At 38.6% G+C, this 27,891-nt stretch overlaps 1 protein-coding gene across 1 annotated transcript in view; it reads left to right on the forward strand.

The window, feature by feature from the left end:
• The first annotated feature begins 1,728 nt into the window (after window positions 1-1,728).
• Window positions 1,729-27,891, forward strand: part of MYEF2 (myelin expression factor 2) — a 48,281-nt gene continuing 22,118 nt past the window's right edge. The window contains exons 1-9 of the mRNA XM_049897763.1: window positions 1,729-1,984; window positions 8,535-8,743; window positions 9,981-10,033; window positions 11,252-11,259; window positions 11,367-11,460; window positions 15,332-15,523; window positions 16,185-16,338; window positions 16,850-16,899; window positions 17,005-17,068. Coding sequence (XP_049753720.1) covers window positions 1,827-1,984; window positions 8,535-8,743; window positions 9,981-10,033; window positions 11,252-11,259; window positions 11,367-11,460; window positions 15,332-15,523; window positions 16,185-16,338; window positions 16,850-16,899; window positions 17,005-17,068 — 982 coding nt within the window. The 5' untranslated portion in view covers window positions 1,729-1,826. The remainder of the gene's footprint in view (window positions 1,985-8,534; window positions 8,744-9,980; window positions 10,034-11,251; window positions 11,260-11,366; window positions 11,461-15,331; window positions 15,524-16,184; window positions 16,339-16,849; window positions 16,900-17,004; window positions 17,069-27,891) is intronic.

The raw sequence follows: 27,891 nt of genomic DNA on the forward strand, positions 1-27,891 counted from the left end.
AAGTATAGTAGAAGAATAACAGAGCGATGAATGTTTTTAAAGTACTTATAATTCAGTACTATGGGCAGATCACCTTCCTTCTCTTTGACTAAAACGCTGCCCAGCTTGGACAGCTAGGGAATTGTAATATTATTTTACATTCCTGTAGCACTTTGCCCTACATAAAGTGCTTTCATTTAATCCTCACCTTAATGCTTCGCAGTGATTAAGAGCAATGGCTGTTACTCAAAAAGTTGGCAGTTTGAATCCACCAGCAGCTCCTTGGAAACCCTATGAGGCAGTTCTGCTCTGTCTAAAGGTTCACTAGGAATTGGAATCAAATCCATGGCAACAGGTTCCGTTTGGTATTTGGTTTTAATCCTTCAAAGTAGGTATTGTTACCTTTATTTATTGTGGAGGAATGAGAAGTTAAGTGACCTCTCAGAGGAGTTACAGGCAGAAAGTGACATAGCTGGGGTTCTAATGGAGGTTTTCAGTTTCAAAATCAAATAACCTTTGTTACTCCCAGGACTGAATGAGGTGGAACGATTCATGCAGCAACTACGAAAACATCTGTTGTATCTATGACGGAATGTAGGCAGCATTCTAACAGCAGCATTTTACCGTACAGTCTCTTCATGACTGAAATTGCGCTGCTGTGTGTTTGATGGCTGCTTTATGTATTTTATGGTAGAGAGCAGGAGTCTGTACAAAATGCCGAAGATCAGGGGGAAATTGAGGAAATGGTGTATTTATTACTTGAGTATTCGTTTCTAACTAAAATTTTGCCACTGATGTGTGCGATACTCAGCAAAGCACATAAACCATGCATGTGTGCTTCCTTGTGAAAGGAAACATTTGAGGTCTTTGAACTCTAGCTGAAAAAGGTTATTTCGGTGTGAGATATTATTACAGTACTCAAGAGTTAGGAGTTGATTAATGGGTTTCTTTCTCATACTTAGGGTAAAAATCTATGGCTATTATTTTAAAACTCCGTAATTAGAGATCCTTTAACTGTTTCTAATATAATTTCCGCCAGCATCTAATAAACACGTAATCAAAACCCAAAACGTCCGTTATTAGCCAAACTAGAAGATTTCTTATGAAAATTATAGATTTCCGCCATTGATGGCTGCCCAGAGAATTAAAAAACTTCACTCTTCTTACAGCTAAGTTCTGACAGCAAAGTTCAATGGAAAGCTTCACCCTTGTGAACAACCTGGTCTCAAAGAAATTGAAAGCCATTCACTGGTAAATCCGACCAGTCACCAATATCTATTTATTGAATGTCTACAGGGTGCCTACGCGTTTGAATCAGAAGTAGCGAGTGATTTATTTGCACAATTGTCTGGATTTCAAAGGGAAGTCTGAAGATTTGCAGACGTCCTAAAGAGGCAGAGCGGTGCACTTCCCGAACTTCACTGCCCCTGCCTGGAATGCGTTGAACGGTCTGGGTTTCGGAGCTCCGAAGGCTCTAACCCTAGAACAGACATCTGCAGGCGAAGGCCCCCTCGGATGCCCAGCGGCAGGCAGTCCGGCTGGTGGTCGGACGCGGCCCCACGGGGGATCCCGCGCAGGACAACCCCCCGGGATTAGAGCCGCGCGGCGCGCACCAACGGCGGCCCTCACCGGCAGCCCTCCCCGCCCCTCCCCCACGCCTCTTCCCGCCCTCGCACCGCTCGCCCCATCTGCCGGTCGCCCAGGCCTGACTGGTTCTCGCGAGATCCGGGCGCCTGAGCGCTCGGGGCCTTTTCAAATCGGGATCCGTTACCGCTTCCCTGGCCGCCGCCATTGTCGCGCTCGGAGCCTTCAGCGCAGGCGGTGGAGGCGGACGCGGCGGCGGTGGGATGGCGGACGCCGACAAGGCCGAGGTGCCAGGGGCTGCTGGCGACGACAGCCCGCAGCAGCAGGCCGCGGAGACGGCGGGCGAGGCGCGGCGAGAACTGCACCCGCCGGAGCCGGAGAAACAGCAGCCCCACAGCAGCAGCTCCAATGGCGTTAAAATGTACTGTCCTTTTCCCGGGGGACCGGGCGGGGGCGGCGGGGAGTCGGCCCAGGGGCCCGGGGCCGGGCTGGGCCTGGAGGGGGGACTCGCGCCTGGGTCCCTGCGGGCGGCGGGCGGCGGGCTGCGGGCGGCGGGCGGCGGGCCCGGGCGGAGCAGGTGCAGCCGGCCGCTCCCAGGCCGTTCCCCGCGCCCCGGCCCGGCTGCGGGCGGCCTGCGCTCGGCGGGCCGGCCTCCCGGATTTCCCGCCCGGGGCCGCGGCTCGCCCTCTTCCCCTCAGCCGCGGAACCTTTGCGCACAGCCCGGCGGCGGTCGCTGTTTGCAGGCAGGCGGCCCCCTTTAAGGCCAGGAGCTGGTGTTCATCACCAGGGAGTGTCCGGGGTGACCTCATCGCACGTTCCCTCTTACCGCCGGGAAGATCCCCGTCTCCCCGGCCGCCTTCTGGCTTTATAAGTTCAGTGTTTTGTTGTCGTCTCTAAGATCTCTTTTCATCGCGGAGTCGGCATATATGAAAGGAAGTTTAATAATGCGCTGTTACATTGAATCCGTTGAGTTACCCTTGAGTTGGCTAAAGGTGTTTTTAAAAGGAAAATGTGCATTGTGAGTTGTTCTGTCGTCCCCACCTGCCTGTAATGTTTGCCAGCTGTGCAGGCTGTTTTCAGAAGCTCAGCGTGTGACGGTGTGTTCTTAATCTTGGTATAATGGTAAAATAAAATCCCTTTTCAGATTGGGAAAAAAAAAAAAAACTACTTTTAAGGTTGCAGCTGTCATCAGTACCTATAAAGAATTTAGTTGACTCGAATCCATAGTAATTTCTTGTTAGAAGGAAGTGTTATGAAAATTGCTTTCCTTTGTTCTTGTCATGTGGAGGAATATGGAGTCAAGCATTTATTTTCATATACGGAGCCCTTTTAACCCAAAGTTGAGGGTACACTAGTAATTTAGTGGAACCTTTTTTTTTTTCTCTCAGTTATGTCTCAGAGTAGAAAGAGTAAACTTAAACGCTCACACTTAAAATAGAGAAGGAAAGTGGTGTTCTAACTTGTTTGAAATACTGTCGTAATACCTGTACCAGGGTAGTTGATCACAGATGAGGTGGTAGCTGTAAGGGTAGTTGATCACAGATGAGGTGGTAGTTGTAAGGGTAGTTGATCACAGATGAGGTGGTAGTTGTAAGGGTAGTTGATCACAGATGAGGTGGTAGTTGTAAGGGTAGTTGGTCACAGATGAGGTGGTAGTTGTAAGGGTAGTTGATCATAGATGGGGTGGTAGTTGTAAGGGTAGTTGATCACAGATGGGGTGGTAGTTGTAAAGGTAGTTGGTCACAGATGAGGTGTTAGCTGTAAGGGTAGTCGATCACAGATGGGTTGGTAGTTGATCACAGATGAGGTGGTGGTTGATCACAGATGAGGTGGTAGCTGTAAGGGTAGTTGATCACAGATGAGGTGGTAGTTGATCACAGATGAGGTGGTAGTTGATCACAGATGAGGTGGTAGCAGTAAGGGTAGTTGGTCACAGATGAGGTGGTAGTTGTAAGGGTAGTTGGTCACAGATGAGGTGGTAGCAGTAAGGGTAGTTGGTCACAGATGAGGTGGTAGCAGTAAGGGTAGTTGGTCACAGATGAGGTGGTAGCAGTAAGGGTAGTTGGTCACAGATGAGGTGGTAGTTGTTAGGGTAGTTGGTCACAGATGAGGTGGTAGCAGTAAGGGTAGTTGGTCACATGAGGCGGTAGTTGTTAGGGTAGTCGGTCACAGATGAGGTGGTAGCAGTAAGGGTAGTTGGTCACAGATGAGGTGGTAGTTAGGGTAGTTGGTCACAGATGAGGTGGTAGTTGTAAGGGTAGTTGGTCACAGATGAGGTGGTAGCAGTAAGGGTAGTTGATCACAGATGAGGTGGTAGTTGTTAGAGTAGTTGGTCACAGATGAGGTGGTAGTTGTTAGGGTAGTTGATCACAGATGAGGTGGTAGGTGTAGGGGTGGTTGGTTACAGATGAGGCGGTTATGACCCTCTTACTCTCAAGTGAGTTTTTATAGGACAGGCAGCATTTAGTCAGAATGGTGGTACAGGTATGAGAGATAGGATCTCAGTGGAGTTTGTTCCAAAACGAAAGGTAGCGCACCTCATCAACTGCGGAAATGGAAAGTGAGTGAAGTGCTTTCTACCATGCCTGCCAAAGGATTTCAGGGATTTTGCCTCATGAATAGGAATGAAAATGGTGGAACAATAGACTTTAAAATATGTGCTTTTAGTTTGTATCTAAACATAAGCATGTCACCCCCTTCCTCCTGATAAAACATTAGCTACTTGTAGTAGATCAAACTGTACCTGGATATGATTAGTGTAATAGTATCAGTACAGGTGAAACTAGTATCTAACTCTCTATCGGATCTAAAGTCTATCAGTCCCTTTCGAAGACCCACGTGGTATAGTAAGATGGGAGAGGGGGGAGAGAGGGGAAAAGAACCATCTTCACTTCTAGTTGAGGAAGAGGAAACTATAAAGTGAAGAAAACAAGAAATGTTATGAATAAATACTAATGCAGATTCTTTCCGTATTTGCTTATAATGCATTTCTCTTCCATCCTCCTTCCCCGCAAGCTGAATAAACAGACCTGTTTACCGTTAAAGGTTCCTTGTACCGTCTATTCCGTAAAACACTAGTGACATTACGTATGTTATCCTAAACAACCTTTTTTTTGGACTGTGACTAAATAGGAATAGTTACAACCTAGCACATAAACCTTAGGTTGATTACCATATGTTTTTAATGATAAAAATTTGTAGTTGATAATAAAAATAACCAGAGTTTGTCTTAATATATATATTGCTTGCAAGGGAACAGAATGCTGCTTGTCATCAAGATTGAAATGACTTCTGTTGACTTATTCCGTAGTCATTGAGGATAGAGACCATTATGTCTTATTTATCTTTGTACTGCAAGGTCTGACACAAACACCTCGTAAGTATGTATTGAAGAAATGCGGAAGTGAACTTTTACGGTCTTCAAACTCATATACGGAGGATTTAGTTGTCATGTTCACATTTTTAGATAAATTAAAGGTCTGTTTTCTTAGGCCTAGTCTTTTCCTTTATGCCAAAAAAACTATACTGGCTCTCTTTTTCTTAGGAATGAATAGGAGAAAAAGCAGAATTGTTATATGTCTTCATTATTCATGTGTAATTAAGCAACATCTTGGAGTATATGGAGATTGAGAATTACACTGAGTACTTGTGTAAAATATTAAGCGTTGGAGAAGGTGAAGTGTTCACTAGCAGAGGGATAATTTTATCATATTAGGAGTAAAGGAATGAAATGATTTAATTTTGGATCTCATATTTTATTTTTTAAATCACACATTAAAACTGTTTCTTCACTTGATGTTGAATTTTGATTTCTTTTACCAGAAATTTGTTATACTTTTGATAGGCATAATTCAGCCTTAAATGTAGATAAAATTTTTGTGACTATTATAGAGTATTTAACATTGTAGGGGGGAAATTTCCCTAATGAATGGTTGGAGAATTCGGGGTATGAGGCTGTGTTTTGGAATTATGCAACATCATTTCCCCAAGGGTTTTCACATATTTTAAAAAATTCTCTTTCATAGTGTAGTTGTGAAATAGATTCAGAAATTGAGTAGTTAGAGCTTAGTTTCTTTATAATCAGACCAAAACTCTAGCCACTGAACTGTTGTGCTTTCCACAGGTAATCTGAATTTATGCCCTGAAGGCGAACAGTATTTTTAAGATGGCTCCAATTGGGGAAAACGTGAAGAAGTTGCTGTCCTCTCATCCTTTCAGTAAATATTTTAAAGAGGGTACCCTGCGTAATATATTGCTGGTTTTAATGGAATTGTCAGACTGTTGGACGCAAATGCTTACAACTTCCTTGTGACACCCACCCAGATCGAGAGTAAAAGAACATTGCTAGTATCAGAACTTTGTGTAATTTTCACAATTGTTTTCTTCCAGGAAGAAAATAGGCAGGGAAGAGGTGTTTAGCTAGAGACTGTATAGGTGTCTGTCAACCTGAATAGAGGTTTAATTATTTTGTTCAGTAGGCCGAATTCGTGGAATGTTTGTTAAGTAACAGAAAAAATTGTTTTTTTTACAAACATCCAGCCTACTTTAAGAGATTGAAAAGAAGGGTTTGTGCTTGTAGATGTTGTATCCGAAGCCCAGAGGAAAGGCCTCGGGACAGTTTGGCCACTTGCTGCCATTTTCAGGAAGTGCCGCTCTGGTCACACAGTTGGATGGTGGGAAGATCTCTTCCAGGCGTTGTCGTTTCTGCTGACGGAATGTGTTTGGCAATGAAAAACAGTTGCAAAGCAAGTTTGACCCTAATGTCTTCTCTTTGATTTTAGCAGTGTTTCTGGCAGACAGCAGTACCATCTGTGCTGAGATGACTATAAGTTCCTAATTGACTGTTAGGTTTCTTAAAAAAATTAATATCGAACTCATTCTGTGGGCCATCACCATGCTAGGTATTGCTGATACCAAAACAGATGAGTATTTGTTCTCTCAGCTGTGCTGTTTCCTGCTCGGAAGAGTAGTATCTAGGAAGTTCAGTCTGTAACAGGTGGCTGCAATAGAAGATCCGTGTGGAACACTGAAATGTGTAGAGTCCCAGAATGCTTGGCTTGGAAGATAGTTTAGAGCCTGGGTTACTAAATCTGGTTGGTTGATAGAATAATCTCAGAAGTTTTAAGAAATTTTGAGTTCCCAGAGATTTACATTTGGTTCTGAAAATTTGCTTTAAAATTGAATTTTTTAATTATTTAAAATTCACTAGTATGATAAGTGATTTAAAAGAAACTTGTTAAACCTAATTAAAAAAAAAAGATTCCATTTGAAAAGTAAATTACGTTTTTCTTGATAAATCCAGATTTTTATCTATAGGATTTGATATATCTTATGGATGGTTAGTGGATAACATCATACAGTTGCGTTGTGATTATAGCCTTATGAACTAATTTCTTTCCTAGTTAGGACCTCATTAAATATTAGATTCATAAAATTCTGATTGGTGTTGCATTTTAAGCACTGCTTCTCATCTCCACCAGGTATAGGTAATACTGCTAATAAAAGTGACCTACTAGATTATAGAAAATGTCGAACATGAAAGCTTTATATTGATCAAAATTGGGGTAGAAAGAATGTGAGAGTCTTATGTGAGTGTGTGTGTATGTCTATATGTATGTGTATTGGAGCCCTGGTAGTGCAATGGTTCAGCGTTTGGCTGCTAACCAAAAGATCAGCAGTTTGAATCCGCCAGGTGCCCCTTGGAAACTCTATGGGGGAGGTTCTGCTCTGTCCTGTAGGGTCACTATGAGTCGGACTGGACTCAACAGCAGTGGGTTTGGTTTTGGGTTTATATATGGAGCTCTGGTAGTGCAGTGGTTAAAGTGCTCAGCTGCTAACCAAAAGGTTGACAATTTGAGCCCACCAGTGGCTCTGTGGGAGAAAGATGTGGCAGTGTGCTTCCATAAAGATTTATAGCCTTGAAAACCATATGAGGCAGTTCTGCTCTACCCTATGAAAATCAAAAAGAAACCCATTGCTGTTGAGTCAGTTCTGACTCATAGTGACCCTATAAGACAGAGTAGAACTGCGCCATAGGGTTTCCAAGGAGCAACTGGTAGGTTCAAACTGCCGACCTTTTGGTTGGCAGCCAGCCTCTTAACCACAGTGCCACCAGGGCTCCACTCTGCCCTCTGTTTACACACACACATATATATAAAAACCAAAAAACCAAACCCACTGCCCTCCAGTCGATTTCAACTCATAGCGACCCTATAGGACAGAGTAGAACTGCCCCATAACTATATATATTTATGAGTGAAAGTATATAGATATGCCTGTATGTTTTAATTAGCTTTCTAAGCAGGGGAAGAGAAAGTAATTTAAGTTCTGGAAAGAAGCTATTGACTATTAGTTGTTAAGAGATAAAGGAACTTTTTCAGGGTATGCTTTTTATAAGTTAGATTTTTCATAGAGTTCTGAATGAGGTCCAGAAGATTAATTCTGCATTAAAGCTGCATTATATCCATAGGAATAAAATCACTTGTTTTCCCCCCTTGTTAGAGTCTAATAATATTTATTAAAAAGTATGATGGGAGAAACTGTGTGATTGTTTGAATGCTGTAACTATTTGCAACATAGGAAAAATGAGGATTATTAATAAGAAGTTTGCTAATATGCACAAACTCTTGCCTTGAAACAGCCTGGGGTAATTTCAAGGCCAGGAGGCTGAGTCTCCAGGTGCTCTGCTGAGGTCTGTATTAGCAGAAAGGTTGGCCGTTCGACCCTACCCAGAGGTACTTCTGAAGACAGGCCTGGTTATCTGCTTCTAAGAGGTCACAGCCTTGAAAACCCTGTGGAGCAAGCAGTTCTACTCTGCACACATTGAGTCGCCATGAGTTGGAATCGATTCGACAGTAACTAACAACAACAGCAAACCTTAGTGGAGTGTTTTGTAAAGTGATAAATATAAAATGTTTAATGTAGACAACCATTCTTAGAAACACAACTGAATTTTTCTTTTTAATTTGTAGGGAGAATGATGAATCAGTAAAAGAAGAGAAATCTGACTTAAAAGAAAAGTCTACAGGAAATAAGAAGGCAAATAGATTCCATCCTTATTCAAAAGACAAGAATTCAGGCACCGGAGAAAAGAAGGGTCCAAATCGTAACAGAGTTTTCATTAGCAACATCCCATATGACATGAAATGGCAAGCTATTAAAGATTTAATGAGAGAAAAAGGTAACTGTCTCTGAAATAACCCACCGTTGGACTGTCTTCATGTAGAAGGGGTAGGAAACTGAATGGACTTTTTTATTCTTCTGAGCCGCAGAGTCAAAGAAATTTTATTTTTCTTTATTTCTTGACACCTGAATTAATCTTTTCCTCCTCTTTCACTTGACACAATCTCATTACAAGGTACTATGGACAAATGAAGTATTTTTCTTTTTGCCATTCTAGTGGAATAGTAGTGAGCCAGTCTACGCATGCCACCAAGAATTTTGCTAAAGAGATTGCTTTGTCTTGTTGAAGTTTTTATAGATTTTTAAAGGACTATTGCATTAGTTAAGCAATACATTTAGCGTGTTACAGTATGATTAATAAGGTCTGATTTTTTTTTTTTTTCCCCAAAAGCTGTTTTGTTATTACCTTGGTGGAGTCTGGAATCTGGCGGTGGAATTCATTTTGTTTGCATTGTCATGACTGCCATGATGCTGTCTTTGCAGTTCGATATTAAATTTGCTTTACTGCTGTTGCAGTTTTGTTTTCAGAATAAACTGAAAACCTTCATCTTATATATATGGTTGGTTCTGGGGAAAAATAATTTTAATACTTGATCTTGTAAAAGTTAGTTTCGTTATCTCTTGAAAAATTGAGTTTCAATATTCCTGCAAACTATGTACTTGGCTTTGAGGCTGTTTTCTTCTAATAAATAAAAAATATGTGCATTGGCGTATCTGTTGTAAGGTGACAACTATTTGATTGGTTTTATTCATTGACTTTATTTAGAAAGTGTGTGGCTTGCTGTGAAGCATGACTTGTAAATTTAGTTTATTGATGGCAAACATGATTGAAGACATTCAGGTAGAAAGTCACCTTAAAACAGCTGTTGTGTGTAGGCTGACCAAAGTTATTTGAAAAGTGCTAATGTTGATGTTTTTAATATGATAGGCTAAGGGACCACTTGTATGTACATGTGCATTTGTTCACCAACTATATCATGCTGGCCAAAATATGATCTGTAGTATGAACTAGGTTAATACAGTTGTTAGCTTTTTTAGAGAATGTGGATGATGTACATTTCTGAAAATTAGTTAAATTTACACAGCCATCGATAGGAGGTATGCTGGTCTGGTTTTGATTGTTGGTGAATAATAGGTGCTTTTCTGTAGAGTTGTGCACAGGTGTGCAGTAAAGCAAGATACTGGTGTTTAAATGTATTGTTTCTTGGTATTTTCCTTTTGTATGTCTTATGTAGTTGGTGAGGTTACATACGTGGAGCTCTTTAAGGATGCGGAAGGAAAATCCAGGGTAAGTGCTGTGGGCCATGATCTGCTAGAGGTTTAAAAGTTCCTCAGCAGTTTACTTTTTCTATAATACTTGTACCAGTTTTTGGAAACTTAAGTTTCATTTTGTTTTAATTTATTATGCAAGATTTGAGGCTTTATACTAGCAAGTCTGACGTTTATGCAAACCAAACTAGCTGCCTGGAAGGGATGGGTTTTCTAAATGCCCATAAAGGGCATTCCACTCTTTCCTAATGCTCTCAGGTAATGCTTCTTTTTAGCCAATAGATTTTAACATAAGATTTTTTTTTTTGTTGTGTTTTGATGTCTTTAAGGACATTTTAGAGTCACTGAGTTGATAATGTCATCTAAGATGAAGTTCTCTGAGAGGCCTGTAGCTTAGAGGTGGTAATTCGGAATGTGTGCTCGAACCTGTTACTGAAGAGCTTAATTTGGTAGCCTGCAGAGTCACACAAGAGGCAGTGCTCTGACCAACTGGTATGAACGATACCGATAATTAAATCGACAGGGAAGGAGTTGGCTGACAGCAGATTTTGATTTTTTAGCAAAAAGAAAGCTCTCAAAGATGTTTAATTATAATAGCTAAAACCAGTTGGGTGGATAATAAATAAAAAAACTTTGTCATCACATTCAAACGGCACTTTGAACAGTAATAATCACAAATTATTTTAAAAAAAGATTCTACAAATTTGTTTCTTTAGCATAGGTGATCTTCTTACGTACTTTTACAACTGGATGCTGTTAAATTGTACGCACCCAGTTTTCTCTAGCAGAGAACTTTGTCAAAAGTGAGATTAATATCTATTTCCTACTTTGATTTTAATAGAATTGAAGAATATATAATCAAAACTGTGCACAAACATACATCTTTTGAAAATATTTGTGGCTTTGTAAATATGATTATATTGGAGTCTTCAACTATTCCGATTGAATTTGAGCAAGGACATTACTTTGGTTTTAACTCAAAGAAAAGTCACCCAAAAATAAAATGTGCTCCAAGCTTGTTAAATGCTAGGGTCTGAAGTAGATAGATTTTTTGGGGTAAATTTACAGAAAATTTATAGTCACTTGCCTGTTAGGTTCTGGAGGTATAAAACATTAAAAATGATCTCATTATTGATGGCCTTTTAATGACTTAAATGTTAGACTCTACCATTACCTTCATCTACTGATCTAAAACTTTTTTTCTTTTGCATATATTGACAAACCTACCTGGATATAGGGTTGTGGGTAAGAATTTTTTTTTTTTTAAGTGTCTTCAGTCAAATTTAAACTTCCAGTTGGGAAGAAAAGATCTTAGTACTTAAGCATTTCCTATCAATTTTTCCCTCATTCAGTGTGGTTGAATTCAAAGATGAAGAATTTGTGAAGAAAGCACTAGAAACTATGAACAAATATGATCTTAGTGGAAGACCACTCAATATTAAGGAGGTATGATTTCTTATATTTGAAATAATTTAAACATCTGACTATTAGAACATGTTTCCTTTGGGCTTTCATTCTCGGTAATATAATTGTGTGACTACAAATAGTTTTCTCTTTGCCCTTAAGCAGTTATCCTGTATGTTTGGTTTACTCTAAGTTGTTACAGGCAGAGATGCGTAATTTAAAGGACCCAGAAATTGAAAACTTTAGGTACTGATTTTATTTAGGATGGATGTTTTTAATTTTTAGATTATGGTCTTTAAGAAATACAGTAAATAATCTAGTAGTTGATAATTAAATGTTGCTTCATTAATTAATAATGCAAATATCTGATAGATCTGAAGAAAATTGGTGATCACTTTTCATAAAATGAAGCTAGAAATTGTGTCAGATTAAATTAAAAAAAAATCTATTAGCGAAATTTATAACTGGAGCTTGGAAACTCCTAAATTGCAAATGCTCCTTGTGTGTGAAATTATAGCAGTATAAATATGTGGACCAGAATTATCAGAAGATACATGAAATATTTATAATTAGATGTAATTTACCTTGGATAGCAGTCATTTTCATGGGCTCCATTAATTTGTATTATTAAGCATCTCACGGACTGGTTCTCACATATCCTTGCTGAAATCACTGTTAAAAGGTATAGAGGACCCTATGAGTGTCCACCGACACAGATGCTGATCGTTGGTTGTACAGTGTACTGTCAGCCTTGGTATTTGACTCCGTAGAGCCCTGATTTGAGTCCCAGCTCCCTCACTTTCTAGCTGTGTTACTTTTCTGAGTTTTGGTAATTGTAATAGTACTACTGATGGTACTTACCTAATATGGTTTTTATGAAGATTAGATAAGATACATGTTAAAGAACCCACACTCTGGCATCTGAGAACCTTTGTGACCTGGGCAAGTTACTTAACAAGTTTCTTTGTTTCCTTATCGGTAAAATGGGAATAGTAGTAGAACCTACCTGGTAGTGTTGTTACAAGGATTCAAAGAGATAAAATATGTATAGACCACTTAATAAATGTTAGCTAGTTGTTGTAATATTATAGAAAGCACTTTACACATTGCTTAAAATATTGTAACTACATAATGTTAGCTAACAGTGATGATTATGTTTGTTGCTATTTTTGTCCAAGGTGGGAACGTTGGTGGCTGTTAGTCTTTTGTTCCTGAGTGTAAGGTGCTCATGGCGTAGTGGTTAAGTGCCGTGGCTGCTAACCAAAGGGTCTGCAGTTTGAATCCACCAGGTGCTTTTTGGAAACTCAGTGGGGCAGTTCTACTCTGTACTATAGGGTCTCTATGAGTTGGAATTGACTCGATGGCAGCAGGTTTGTTTTTTTTGGCGGGGGGGTAAGGTGCTAATACTTAAAATATGCTACTAACAAATAAAAGCATCCAAAATCCCTTTATTGGAGTTACCTCAAACATTTTTCTAACGCTATTTGAACCTGGATGCTTATTTGGGCTTTATTTATTTATTCTGTTGAAATTTTTTGACAGGAAAGTAGAGAACTGGTAAGGAAATAGTTCACATTCATGTTGTCTGTACTGGCCCATTTACTTGGTGGTTCTTATACATAAGCCAGAACCAGTGTTTTAGAAATGTGTTGGTATAGTAATTACTCATAAGGGTGGTGTTTGTAGAACAGCCACCCTTCTGGGAAATTATTTCGAGACTTAAAATTTGCTGTTTATCATGTCTCCTGTTCCTCTTCGGAGAACGAGTACTATAGATCCTCAGTATCTTTTTTTTTTTTTTTTTATTATTGGAAAAAATGTTAATTGGATGATAAAAGCAGAGGCCATGTTGTTTGTGTTCTTTTAGCACATTATGGGTCCTCGGTAATATTTCAGAGACCTTAGGATAGAACTGGAGCCCTGGTGGCCCGTTGGTTAAATGCTCTGCTGCTACCTGAAAGGTTGCTGGTTTGGACCTACTACTCGGCGGGAGGAAAGACCTGCTGATTCACTCCTTAAAGGTTACAGCCTAGGAAACCCTATGGAGCAGCTCTACCCTGTGTCCTATAGTAGGGTCGCCATGAGTTGGAATTGGCTTGATGGCACACAGCAGCAGGATAGAGTTATACCGGAAGACCCTCAGTGAGGTGGATTGGCACAGTGGTTGCAGTGATGAGCTCAAGCAGAGTAATGATTGTGAGTGTGGTGTGGGACCAAGCAGTGTTTAATTCTGTTGTACATAGGGCTGCTGTGAGTCAGCACCAACTTGGTGGCACCTAGTAACAAAAATATAAGTTGATATAGCATACTTCCATTTTTAACTTTTTTTTTTTTTTAGTAGTAAAAGTGGTTACGTTTGGCCTAGCTAAATGATGAGGCATTCTTTATTCAGTTAGCGTTTTTGGATTAACATCACTAAAGGCTTTTCTAGGGGTATCTGATGGGTGGCTAGGGTCAGTGCTTAGAACTACTAGTTAAATGAAAGTCTAAAGAAAAGTATATTTTCAATGTTTCTTAACAAATCTTAGAATTACATTTTTTGATTTAATAATTAAGTGGACATGAGCAATGGTTATAAAATTATTGTAGGGCCTGTACTAGCAATAGCAGGCAGCAACTGGCAGGCTGTGGCAAGGGGGAAAAGAAGAGTAGGTGATGTGTTTTATGTAATATATACATAAAAATAAAATGAATCAGCACATAGCAGTATGCATTATTAACGGTAAGGACAGACAGCTCTAAGGATCATAGTAGTTCAAGAAGCATCTCCTCTGCTGTGTCCTCCTCCATCCCCTGTCGGTAACCACTAACCTGAATTTTGTATTTTTACAAATTTTTTGAAACCTCAGACCTGAAGCATTTATACTTATTAACCTAAAAGTTTCATAATACTTTTTGAAACATTTCTTTCTTTTTTTAATATATTTCTTTATGTTTCTTCAGGTGAAGAAATACACTGGAAGCCAGAGTACCTTTATTCTTAGGTTCACTTTTCCTCCTCCTGTTTTCCCAGCTCTTGGAGAATTTATTAAAGTCACCCAGCTTTCCTTTCATTAGTATTCCCAAACTGAGGCCAGCAGAGTAGGATTGGTGTTCAGATGATAGTCTGTCAATATGTTTATGTGTTTTATGTTTCTTTTTCAATGGGGAGTTTTTTGTTTTGTTTTGTTTTGTTTTTGCATTTCACCTCGTGGAATCAGTGAAAAACATTTAAAATTGCGGTTTTTTGCATAAAGCGTAATTCGTTTATAAAACTAATGTTCTTTTTTTTTTTTTCTATAATGTTTAGTAGTAGTCTTCACTTTTGAACATTTAGCCTTCCATTATTTTTTCCTCCCACGTCAGATCATGATCATTGTTGAGGAAGGAAAGAGGTTAGTAGGTGGATAATTGGGTTTTGTTCAGGCATGAAATTTATAGATTAGGATTAGAGTAGTTCCCCTTTACCACAGTATACCCCAGTCTTACAGCAGTCTGCTCCAGAGTTGAAAAGCTTTGAATTAGTTTGAGTTTGGCATTGCATTGGGGGCATCCAGCGGTGAGAATTCACCATTGCTGAATTTTGGAAAGGAAAGAATCACAGTAAGCAGTTTGCTTCTCTTTGAGTTATATTTATGTCCAATATACTTACATACTAGTGTGAGGGCAAAATTAAACTGATTTCCAGGTCTTAAGTGGCTTTAGTGATTGGAAAGAAGTACTTACCCAACACCTCTGGAGACCGAAATTCTTTATCCATCCACAGGTTTTTACGGGACTCAATTTTCTGGGTGAGAAAAAAAGCTCACTGAATCTTCAGGAGGGTCAGTGATTTGAGCCAGCCGGGACCAGAGGGGATAGCTGCTGTAGATTTGATTATGTACATGATGGCCTGATGTATCCCGTAGCAGTTAACACTCACTGTGTGTTATAGGATCCTGATGGCGAAAATGCTCGGAGGGCACTGCAGCGAACAGGAGGCTCCTTCCCAGGAGGCCACGTGCCCGACATGGGGTCGGGGCTGCTGAATTTACCGCCGTCCATTCTCAATAACCCAAACATTCCTCCTGAGGTTATCAGCAATTTGCAGGCTGGTAGACTTGGTTCCACAATTTTTGTTGCTAATGTAAGTTTATGCATTAGTCTAAAATTTTGCCATTTGGGATATTTAGTACTAATCATTAGTTTATTTCATTAGATGAGTGGATTATAGGTTTATAGAACAATTTGCCCGTTTTTAACTAAAACAGTTGAAGCAATTTAAGTCTCTTCATAAGATTAGAGCGTAAATATTTAGGGTTTTTTTTTTTTTAGAAGAGAACTGTGGAATTTATAAACTTATTTAAGCCGTTCTTAAAATTATTTTTATGAATTTTTGGTGATATTGGTAAATGGATTTCTTTATTTTGGTTTGATATTTGTGAAGGTGTGTGTTATAGTTGGTTTGTCATTTGTTCTAAGCTTTTGAAACTCTTCAAAATTTAAGTTCTGTCAGTAAAAGTAGCTATATAATTTTCAGGTGTACAAAACAGGATTGAGCAGTTGAGAGACTATTTTGGGAATTAAAAAAAAATTTAAGGATAAAGCATCAACATAGATGTAGCTTAACTGATTTTAAACAACTTAAAATGTTTTTTATTTGAACATCATTGATATACTGTGTAACAAGAATTATATATAGTTCTTTGCAGCAGTTTCGAGAGTTTAGAAAAGATTCTTTTGTATTCCTTATAAATGGGGAAGGGAGGGATTTATTAGGTATGTAACTTTATAAAATTTATGTTAAGCTTGACTTCAAAGTTGGTTGGAAGAAGCTAAAGGAAGTGTTCAGCATAGCTGGAACTGTAAAGCGGGCAGATATTAAAGAAGACAAAGATGGCAAGAGCAGAGGAATGGGTACGGTCACTTTTGAACAAGCAATTGAAGCCGTTCAAGCTATTTGTATCCTGATTGGTATTTTACTATTATATAATGAGGTTGAAGAAGCTTGATGCCATTTTGGGGTGGTTTCGGAATTTAAGGTTGCCTGACTAGAAATATATGTTAGACTTTAGTCTCCAGCACTCTTAGAACTTGAATTAACTATAATGTACAGGCCTGGTAAGAACTTTTTTCACTTTGCCTGCCTACCTTAACTAATTGAATGTATACATAGTTTTAACAATGATGTAATCCATTGTACATTAATGCAATTAATTTAAATGCAGCAGTGCGAATTTTCCTTTTTTTTTTCAGTAGTTGGACTAAGAGATTATATTTCATTTATAAAATTATAAAGCAAAGAATTGAAGATTTTCTTCTGAGTATATGGAAGAGGCTAATACTAATAAGTAAAATATTAAAGATGTTAAGATATTAGAGTCTGGCACTAAATAAAATGATGAAACATTAGTTTGTGTTCAAGTATAATTTTACAGTCACCGTAACTGGCTTTCCTTGACTGAACCCACAGCTATGTTCAATGGGCAGTTTTTATTTGACAGACCGATGCATGTGAAAATGGTGAGTGCTGCCTCCATGTTTCTTCAACTCTCTTACCTGCTCTCCTGCACATTATAGTTCTTTTCTGTTACATATTAACTATAAAATAAACTTTTTTGTAATTAGGATGACAAGTCTGTCCCTCATGAAGACTACCGTTCACACGATAGTAAGGCACCACAATTACCACGTAAGTAGAAGCTATTTTTAGAAATTACGTAGACTGTCCTTTTTCATTGTTACTGTATGCTGAGCAAACTATTTGTTTTTGTGCCTGCGTCTCAAGTTGTTCACCGTTTGGGGTTCGTTTGAAGTTAGGAGGGTAGTTTGGCATGATTGATTAGGGAGACAGAGAAAATAAATGTTATGCATCATTTTTTTCTTTTTGGTATTTTTTTTCTGATCATAAAAGTGATACATACCAAAAAATTTCCTAAGTTCGTATACAAGAAGGAAAAGTTCCCTTGTAACTTTTCCACCTATTGGTAACCACCATTATAAAACATTTTTGTGTATTTTCTTCCATTCTTTCCACCATGTGTATTTTTCTTATGAAGTTGTGGACTACCATGTAAATAATTTTGTATTCTTTTTTAACATTAGTGTATAAGCTAATTGTCATGTTGCAAATTCTTTCCAAATAGTTTCATTGGCTGTATAATACTCCATTTTATGGATGTTCCATAATTGTTGAACTATTTCACTGTTAATGTATATTCAGATGTTTTAACTTTTTTTTTCCTCTAGTAACCAAGAGAGTAATGCATCTCTTTTTGTATACAAAGCTTTGGTGTTTTTGGTTACTCCCTTCTGAGGTGCCGGTTGTTAGGTTCAAACTACTAACCTTTGGCTAGTAGTCGAGCACCTAACCACTTGTGCCACCCACAGACTTTTTAAAAGCAGATATCCTGAAGTAGATTTACAGGTTTTCAAGGTATGCCCGTTGATTAGTATTATCAGATTGTTTCTCAGAGAGTTATAAAACAACAGGGTAAGGTATTTTACGTTTCAGTGCCTCATCTGCAATGTGGGGATAATAATGGTGCCTGCTTCTTGGAGTTGGCATGAATGTTACTTTGTGTTAGAACAGCTGTGGCATGATGTAATCACTCAATAAATATTATCTGTTGTTCTTACTAGAAACCCTGGTGGCATAGTGGTTAAGTACCACAGCTGCTAACCAAGAGGTAGCAGTTTGAATCCACCAAGTGCTCCTTGGAAATCCTGTGGGGCAGTTCTTCTCTGTCCTGTAGGGTCACTGTGAGTCGGAATCGACTTGACGGCAATGGGTTTGGTTTTTTTCGTATTGTTCTTACCACTTTATTGTGCCTTCTGTAGTTTATTATTATAAAATACTTTGAATGTACAGATGAAAAAATAATGACCACTCACGTATCTATCATATGCCATGTTTGTTTTGGATTTTTTTTCTTTAAAAGAAACAATTTTACAGATAGAGTTGAGATTCCCTCTTCCGCCTACTGCCACCTCTTACCAGATAGCTTATCCAGAGGAAACAACTTCTGTATCATTTAGCTTTTTATAATTTGAGTGCACATTTATACATGCATAAATATTATGTGGGATTATTTTGCTGGCTTTAAAACTTGGTGTGAATGATATTGTACATATTCTTCATCGTGCTGTTTTTAGTTTAATATTTTTAAGGTTCATTTGTGTTGATAGATGTAGCTGTAGTTCCTTTATTTTAACGGCAAATAACACATTTTACCGTTTTCCTGTTTTTTTTTAGGTTTTTTTTTCTGTTATTATAAACAATACTAGGATGAACGTTCTTGTTTGTCTTGTTTACATCTCCTTGTGCATATGTTCAAGTGTTTATTGTATATGTATATCTAGACGTGGAATTCTTGATTTATAGGTTTTGAACATCTAAACTTTGTAAGATACTGCCGGAGTGCTCCCAGAAGTGGTTGTACCAATTTATAGTGCATCCACTGATGGATGAGATTTTTGTTTACGTTCTTAAGGACTCTTGAATAAAATGCTGTCATTCCATTTTAAGTTCTATTTTGATTTTCCTGGTTACTGGTGAGATTGAACAGCTTTTCATATGATTATTAGCCATTTATGTTACTTTTCCTGTAAATTACCTGTTCACTTCCTTTGCTCTAGCGGTTTGTTTTTTATTATCTTGCTCATTCGTTTTTACGTGTTCCCTGTATATTTGGAATGCTAGCGTGCTTTCAGTTGTGTTCTACTAATCTTTTGTATGCAGAAGTGTTAAATTTTAATGTTAAATTTATTAGTCTTTTCCTTTTGTGTTAGGCTTTTTGTACCTGTTTTCCTTTATTTACTTTTAAAGTAGCAACGTTAGATCTTTAATCCATTTTAATTTGATTTGTGTATAAGGTTTAAGGCAGAGATCTACTTTTATTTTTCCTCATGAATAATAAATTGTTTCAGCCCTATTTGTAGAACATTCTCCTCCAAGGATCTGTCTTACAAATTCTGATACTTCTATGAACCTGTACGTATTAACACGCTGTCTTAATTACTGGCTTTATACCCACTAAAGGTGGGTTCTGACCTCTCCCTCTTATTGCTTCTGCTGCCACCACTCCTCCATCTGTGTTTTTTTCCTTCAAAATTGTTTGGCTATATTTGGCTGTTTGGTCTTTTCTATGACCTTTAGGAGATAAGCTTGTTATGTTCCGTTATAAGGCTTACTCTGCTTTTGATTGGAATTGATATTGTTAAAATTTGGACTTGTATTATGACCTATTATGTGGCATATTTTTATAAATATTCTGGGTGTGCTTAGTGAGTGCAGTATCCTATGTATGTTCATTAAATTAAGTTTGTTAATCATTTAAATTATTTTGTATTCCTAATAATTATTTTGTCTGCTTGTGGTATTAGTTACTGAGAGAGTTATATGATGAAATCTCCCAGTAGAAGGGTGATTTGTCTGTTTTTTTCCTTGTTTTTATTTTAAATATCTTGAAGCTAAGTTAGTGAGTACGTGCAAGTTTAGAATTGATATATTTTCTTAACAAAGAAAAAAAAAAAAAAAACCCGTTGATTCTGACTCATAGTGACCCTGTAGGACAGAGTAGAACTACCCATAGAGTTTCCAAGGAGCAGCTGGTGAATTCGAGCTGCCAACCTTTTGTTTAGTTAGCAGCTGTAGTTTTTAACCACTATGCCATCAGGGTGTCTGTAGTGAGCCCCACATTTTATTATTATAGAGTGAATTTGTACGTATCTAGTAAATACTCAGCATTTAAGTCTTTTGTATAACATTAAATAGATACAACAGCTTTGTTTAGAATTTGCTTGATAAATTTTTCTTCTATATTTTTACGGTTTCATATGTGCCACTTTTAAGTAGCATTATAGCTGGCATTAGATTAAAAAAAAATTAATCATACAGTCTTTTCCATGAAAGTGAGTGAGTTTATTCACATTAATTTTTTTATTTGGCTTAATTCTGTTATTTTGTATTCAGTTTTTCTACTTTTTACAAATGTTTTTCTCCTCTCTCACTTTCTCTGTTAGTGATTATCCTGAATATATTAATACTTCTGTTAAAGTCTGACATGAATATAACTGTATTGCTGAATAGTAAAGTGACCTTTGAATAGTTTAATTTCAATTACCTGACTGAATCATATGCTATTATTTCTGTGCTCTAGTTCTGTATCGTTGCTTTTATTCAGTTGCACAAATTAGACATTATTTATCATTTTCTTGTCTCATTTCCCAGCCTTCACAGACTAGCATTATTTTTTTCTCCCCTGAAGCATATCTTTTACAAGCTCCTTTAATGGGGCTCTGTTGTTAGTAAATTCAACTTTGTCTGTAAACATCTTGCCAAGGTAGTTTCACTAGTTATATAAAGATCTGATAGTTATTATTTCTCAGCACTTTGAAAATATTCCACAACCTTCAGGCTTCCATCATTGCTGTTACGTCAGCTGTCAGTCAGACTGTCATTTCTAGGTAATCTCTAGGAAGGAGTTCTGGCGGTGCAGTGGTTAAGCGCTCGACTGCTAACCGAAAAGTCGGCAGTTTGGATCTACCAGCCCCTCTGTGGGAGAAGAGCCCTGGCAGTGTGCGCCTGTGAAGATGAGAGCCTAGGGGGCGGTTCTGCTCTGTCTCGTAGGGTCACTATGAGTCAGCATCTACTTCATGGCACGCAGCCACAACATGTTTTCCAGGTAGCTGATTTTAAGATCTTGTCTTTGGTATGCAGTTTTACTAAATATTCTGGGTGTAGGTTACTATTACTTGGACTTTCACAATCTGAGAATTCAGTTTTTTTTTTAATTTTCTACCTTCTTTTTTAACATTTTTTATTGTGCATTGGGTGAAAGCTTAACATAGCAAATTAGATTCTCATACGATAGTTTGTACACAAAGTGTTCCATGACTTTGGTTTCTTTCCCCACAATGTGCCTGCCTTCCTCTGTTTCTGTCGTAGGTTCCCTGTTTCTGTTCATTATGAATTGCTACCACTTCCTGCCTTTTCATCTTTGTTTTTGGGCAGATGTTGCCCTTTCGATCTCATTTAACACATTGTTCTAAGGAATATGTTCCTCTTGGGTTGTGGTGGTGATTTTATGGGCCTGTCATTGATTTGACTGATGTGTGATCTCTAGTAATGGCTTCAGTTTCAGTTCAGAAGAGTGTCTTAGAGCCATAGTCTCGGGGGTTCCACCAGTCTCTAGCAGACCGGTAAGTCTAGTCTATTTTGTGAATTTTGATTTTTTTGTTCCACAGTTTTTCTCCCCTTTGTCCGGTTCCCTCTGTTGTGATCCTTTGGACTAATTCCTTCTTTGGGTCTTTGGTTTTCTTAATTCTCTTTTGCTCTGGATGGTTAGATACTGATAGTTGTATCTTAGATGGCTGCTTGCAAGCTTTTGAGACCTCACATACTACTCACCAAAGTAGGATGCAGAACTTTGTCTTAGGAACTGTGTTGTGCCAGTTGACACAGATATCCCCTAAGTCTGTGGTACTTTGCCTTTGAGCCTAGGAACTTCGTCCTGCAAGGTGTTTGGTTATGTCTAATAAGTTGCCCTGACTGTGGCCCTTGTGTACTCTGTTGTCCTTATTGATATATAAGCATCAGTTACAGTCATGTATGTAGAAACACCCACCACCAGAGATACATCCGCAGATGGGTATGCTCCTTATACCCTCCCACACCTTTTGTCATATCTGTCTAGCCCTGTATCCATTTGTAAATTAGTGTTTGTTAATTTATTGTTGCAGGATTGTCTATGCTATTATAATTACTGTTGCTGCCCTTTGCTCTTGTGTTCCTCTCAGTGTCTTCCCATGCCTTGGTCATGTTTTGCTGACTTTCCCCATATTGTGTATTGTCTTCCCTTCACCAAAAGTAGTACATGCCTTCTATCTATTTGAAAATTTTCCCTCTCTCCCCCCATCACTCCACCCCCATCCCAGATAACCTTTTTTTTTAAGGTTCTTTTTTCCTTTGTATAGAAATTTTCTTGTTTCTTTATAATAGTGGTCTCATACAATATTTGTATCCTTTTGTGATTTATTTCACTCTGCATAATGTCTTCCAAATTCATCCATGTTGTGAGATGTTTTGCAGATTTGTCTTTACTGTTTATTGTTGCATAGTATCTCATTGCGTGTATGTTCCGCAGTTTGTTAATCCATTCGTCTGTTGATGGGCACTTAGGTTGTTCCCATCTTTTGCTATTGTAAATAATGCTGCAGTGAACATGGGTATGCGTATGTCTATTCGTGTCACAGATTGTATTTCTTTAGGGTATATAGCTAGGAGTGGGATTGCTGGGTCATAATGGTATTTGTTTCTAGCTTTTTGAGGAAGCACCATACTGTTTTCCAAAGTAGTTGTACCAGTTTACATTCCCACCAGCAGTATATAAGAGTTCCTGTTTGTACACAACCTCTCCAACATTTGTTATTTTCTGTTTTTTGGATTAGTGCCAGTAATGTTGGGGTGAGAGGGTATCTCATTGTATTTTGGATTTGCATTTCTCTAATGATTAATGATTGTGAGTGTTTCTTCATGTTGTCCGGATGTCTTCTCTGGTGAAGTGTCTGTTCATATCCTTTGCTTATTTTTTAATTGGGTTGTTTGTCCTTTTGTTGTTGAAGTGTTGAAGTTTTGTATAGATTTTAGAGATTAGACCCTTGTTGGATATGTTGTCGCCAAAAATTTTTTCCCAGTCTATAGATTCTCATTTTACTCTTTGGAGGAGTCTTTTGATGAACATAAGTGTTGTATTTTTAGAAGGTCCCATTCATCTAGTTCATTTGCTGTTTATGTATTTTTAGTTATGTTTGGTATTCTATTTATACCATATATTAGGGCCCCTAGAGTTGTTCCTATTTTTTCTTCCATGAACTTTATCGTTTTAGGTTTTATGTTTAGGTCTTTGACCCCATTTTGAGTTAGTTTTGGTGTATGGTGTGAGGTATAGGTTCAGTTTCATTTTTTTACAGATGAACATCCAACTTTGCCAGCACCTACTAGGCTGTTTTGACTACTGTGGCTGTGTAGTAGATTCTAAGATCTAGTAGTGCGAGGTCTCCTCCTTTGTTCTCCTTCAGTAATGCTTTACTTATCAGGGGCCTCTTCTTCGCATGTAAAGTTGGTGATTGGTTTTTCCATCTCGTTAAGGAATGCTTTTGAAATTTGGGATATCGCTTTGGGTAGTATTGACATTTTCACAATGTTGAGCCTTCCTATCCATTAACATGGTATGTTTTTCCATTTATGCAGGTTTCTTGGTTTCTTGCAGTAGTGTTTTGTAGTTTTCTTTGTATAGGCCTTTTACATCCCTGGTTAGATTTATTCCTAAGTTTTTTATCTTTTTGAGGGCTATTTTAATTGTTATTGTTTTCCTGATTTCCTTTTTGAATTTTTCTTAATGGGTATAGAGGAGTCCAGCTGAATTTTGTGTGTTGAACTTGTATCCTGCTATGGTACTGAATCCTTCTATTAGTTCCAATAGCTTTCTTGTAGAATTTTCAGGGTTTTCTATGTATAGGATCATTATTATCTGCAAATAGAGAAAGTTTTACTTCTTCCTTGCCAATGTAGATGCCCTTTATTTCTTTTTCTTTTCTTATTGCTAGGATTTGCAGCACAGTGTTGAATAAGACTGGTGATAAAGGGCATCCTTGTCTGGTTCCCATTCTGAAGAGGAATGCTTTCAGTCTTTCTCTGTTGAGAGTACTGTTAGCTTTTGGTTTTGTATAAATAGCTTTTTTTATGTTGAGGAATTTCCCTTTTCCTACTTCGCTGAGTTTTTTTTTTTTTTTTTTAAATTGTGCTTTAAGTGAAAGTTTACAAATCAAGTCAGTCTGTGATGCAAAAACTTATACACACATTGCTGTGTACCCCTAGTTGCTCTCCCCTTAATGTGACAGCACACTCCTACTCTCCACCCTGTATTCCCTGTGTCCGTTCAGCTAGCTCCTGTCCCTCTCTGCCTTCTCATCTCCCTTCTAGACAGGAGCTGCCCACATAGTCTCATGTGTCTACTTGAGCCAAGAAGCTCACGCCTCACCAGTATCATTTTCTTATAGTCTAGTCTAATCCCTGTCTGAAGAGTTGGCTTCAGGAATGGTTCCAGTCTTGGGCTAACAGAGGGTCTGGGAGTCATGACCTCTGGGGTCCCTCCAGTCTCAGTGAGACCATTCAGTCTGGTTTTTTTATGAGAATTTGAAGTTTGCATCTTACTGTTCTCCTGCTCCATCAGGGATTCTCTATTGTTTCCTGTAAGGGCAGTCATTGGTGGTACCCGGGCACCATCTAGTTCTGGTTTTTGGCTGAAGGAGTCTCTGGTTTATGTGGCCCTTTCTGCCTCTTGGGCTCATATTTATCTTGTATCTTTTGCTCCAGGTGGGTTGAGACCAATTGGTGCATCTTAGATGGCTGCTTGTTAGCGTTAAGACCCCGTGCTCAGAGTTTTTATCAGGAGTGGGTGTTGGACTTTATCAAATGCCTTTTCTGCATTGATTGAGATGATCATGTGATTCTTTACTTTTGCTTTTATTTATGTGGTGGTTTACATTGATTGATTTTCTAAAATTGAACCATCCTTGCATACCAGGTGTGAATTCCACTTGATCATGAATGTATTTTTTTTTAATATGCTGTTGAATTTTGTTGAAAATTTTTGCGTTTTTTATTCATGAAGGGTGCTGGCCTGTGATGTTCTTTATTTGTGTTGTCCTTGCCTGGCTTTGGTATCAGGGTTAGCCTGGATTCATAGAACTATCCCTTCCTTTTCTATGCTCTGAAATAGTTTGGTGTGAGCTCTTCTCTGAATGTTTGGAAGAATTGTCAAGTGAAGCCATCTGGCCAGGGCTTTTTTTCAAATAATTTTTATTGTGCTTTGAGTGAAAGTTTACAAATCAAGCCAGTCTCTCACATAAAAACGTATATATACCTTACTACATAGTCCCAATTACTCTACCCCCAGTGAGACAGCCTGCTCCCTCCTTTTACTCTCTTTTCGTGCCCATTTTGCCAGCTGCTAACTCCCTCTACCCTCTCATCTCCCCTCCAGGCAGGAGATGCCAGCATAGTCTCAAGTGTCCACCTGATCCAAGTAGCTCACTCCTCATCAGCATCCCTGTCTAACCCATTGTCCAGTCCAGTCCATGTCTGATGAGTTGGCTTCTGTCCTGGGCCAACAGAAGGTTTGGGGGCCATGACCACCGGGGTCCTTCTAGCCTCAGTCAGACCATTAAGTCTGGTCTTTTCATGAGAATTTGGGGTCTGCATCCCACTGCTGTCCTGCTCCCTCAGGGATTCTCTGTTGTGTTCCCTGTCAGGGCAGTCATTGGTTGTGCCTGGGCACCATCCAGCTCTTCTGGTCTCAGGATGAAGTAGTTGCTGGTTCATGTGGCCCTTTCTGTCTCTTGGGCTTGTAATTACCTTGTGTTCTTGGTATTCTTGATTTTCCTTTGATCCAGGTGGGTTGAGACTCATTGATGCATATTAGATGGCTGCTGCTAGTGTTTAAAACCCCAGAAGGCACTCTTCAAAGCAGGATGCGGAATGTTTTCTTAAGAGATTTTATTATGCCAATTGACTTAGATTACCCTGAAACCATGGTCCCCAAACCCCTGCCCCTGCTTCGCTGACCTTCGAAGCATTCAGTTTATTCAGGAAACTTCTTTGCTTTCGGTTTAGTCCAGTTGTGCTGACCTCCCGTGTATTGAGTGTTGTCCTTCCTTTCACCTAAAGTAGTTCTTACCTACTATCTAATTAGTGAATACTCCTCTCCTACCCTCCCTCCCTCCCCCGCCTCGTAACCACAAAAGAATGTGTTCTTCTCAGTTTAAACTATTTCTCAAGTTCTTATAATAGTGGTCTTAGACAATATTTGTCCTTTTGCAACTGACTAATTTCACTTAGCGTAATGCCTTCCAGATTCCTCCATGTTACGAAATGTTTCACAGATTCCTCACTGTTCTTTATCGATGCATAGTATTCCATTGTGTGAATATACCATAATTTATTTAGCCATTCATCCGTTGATGGACACCTTGGTTGCTTCCATCTTTTTGCTGTTGTAAACAGTGCTGCAATAAACATGGGTGTGCATATATCTGTTCGTGTAAAGGCTCTTATTTCTCTAGGGTATATTCCAAGGAGTGGGATTTCTGGGTTGTATGGTAGTTCTATTTCTAACTTTTTAAGAAAACGCCAGGTAGATTTCCAAAGTGGTTGTACCATTTGACATTCCCACCAGCAGTGTATAAGAGTTCCAATCTCTCTGCAGCCTCTCCAACATTTATTATTTTGTGTTTTTTGGATTAATGCCAGACTTGTTGGAGTGAGATGGAATCTCATTGTAGTTTTGATTTGCATTTCTTTTTTTTAATGGCTAATGATCAAGAGCATTTCCTCATGTATCTGTTAGCTACCTGAATGTCGTCTTTAGTGAAGTGCCTGTTCATATCCTTTGCCCATTTTTTAATTGGGCTGTTTGTTTTTTTGTGGTTGAGTTTTAGCAGAATCATGTACATCTTAGAGATCAGGTGCTGGTTGGAGATGTCGTAGCTGAAAATTTTTTCCCAGTCTGTAAGTGGTCTTCTTACTCTTTTGGTGAAGTCTTTAGATGAGCATAGTTGTTTGATTTTTAGGAGCTCCCAGTTATCTGGTTTCTCTTCATCATTTTTAGTAATGTTTTGAATTCTGTTTATGCCTTGTTTTAGGGCTCCTAACGTTGTCCCTGTTTTTTCTTCCATGGTCTTTATCATTTTAGACTTTATGTTTAGGTCTTTGATCCATTTGGAGTTAGTTTTTGTGCATAGTGTGAGATATGGGTCCTGTTTCATTTTTTTGCAGATGGATATCCAGTTGTGCCAGCACCATTTGTTAAAAAGACTCTCTTTTCCCCAATTAATTGACAGTGGGCCTTTTTCAAATATCAGCTGCTCATATGTGGATGGATTTATATCTGGATTCTCAATTCTGTTCCATTGGTCTATGTGCCTGTTGTTGTACCAGTACCAGGCTATTTTGACTACTGTGGCTGTAAAATATGTTCTAAAATCAGGTAGAGTCAGGCCTCCCACTTTGTTGTTTTTCAGTAATGCTTTACTTATCTGGGGCTTCTTTCCCTTCCCTATGAAGTTGGTGATTTGTTACTCAATCTCATTAAAGAATGTCATTGGAATTTGGATCGGAAATGCATTGTATATATAGATGACTTTTGGTAGAATATTTTTACAATGTTAAGTCTTCCTATCCATGAGCACGGTGTGTTTTTCCACTTGTGTAGGTCCCTTTTGGTTTCTTGCAGTAGTACCTTGTAGTTTTCTTTGTATAGGTCTTTTACATCTTTGGTAAGATTTATTCCTAAGTATTTTATCTTCTTGGGGGCTACTGTGAATGGTATTGATTTGGCGATTTCCTCTTCGATGTTCTTTTTGTTGTGATGATAAAGGGCATCCTTGTCTGGTTCCCGTTCTCAAGGGAAATGCTTTCAGGCTCTCTCTGTTTAGGATGATGGTGGCTGTTGG

This window comes from Elephas maximus, chromosome 10 (genome assembly GCF_024166365.1).
Source record: "Elephas maximus indicus isolate mEleMax1 chromosome 10, mEleMax1 primary haplotype, whole genome shotgun sequence".
NCBI lineage: Eukaryota > Metazoa > Chordata > Mammalia > Proboscidea > Elephantidae > Elephas > Elephas maximus.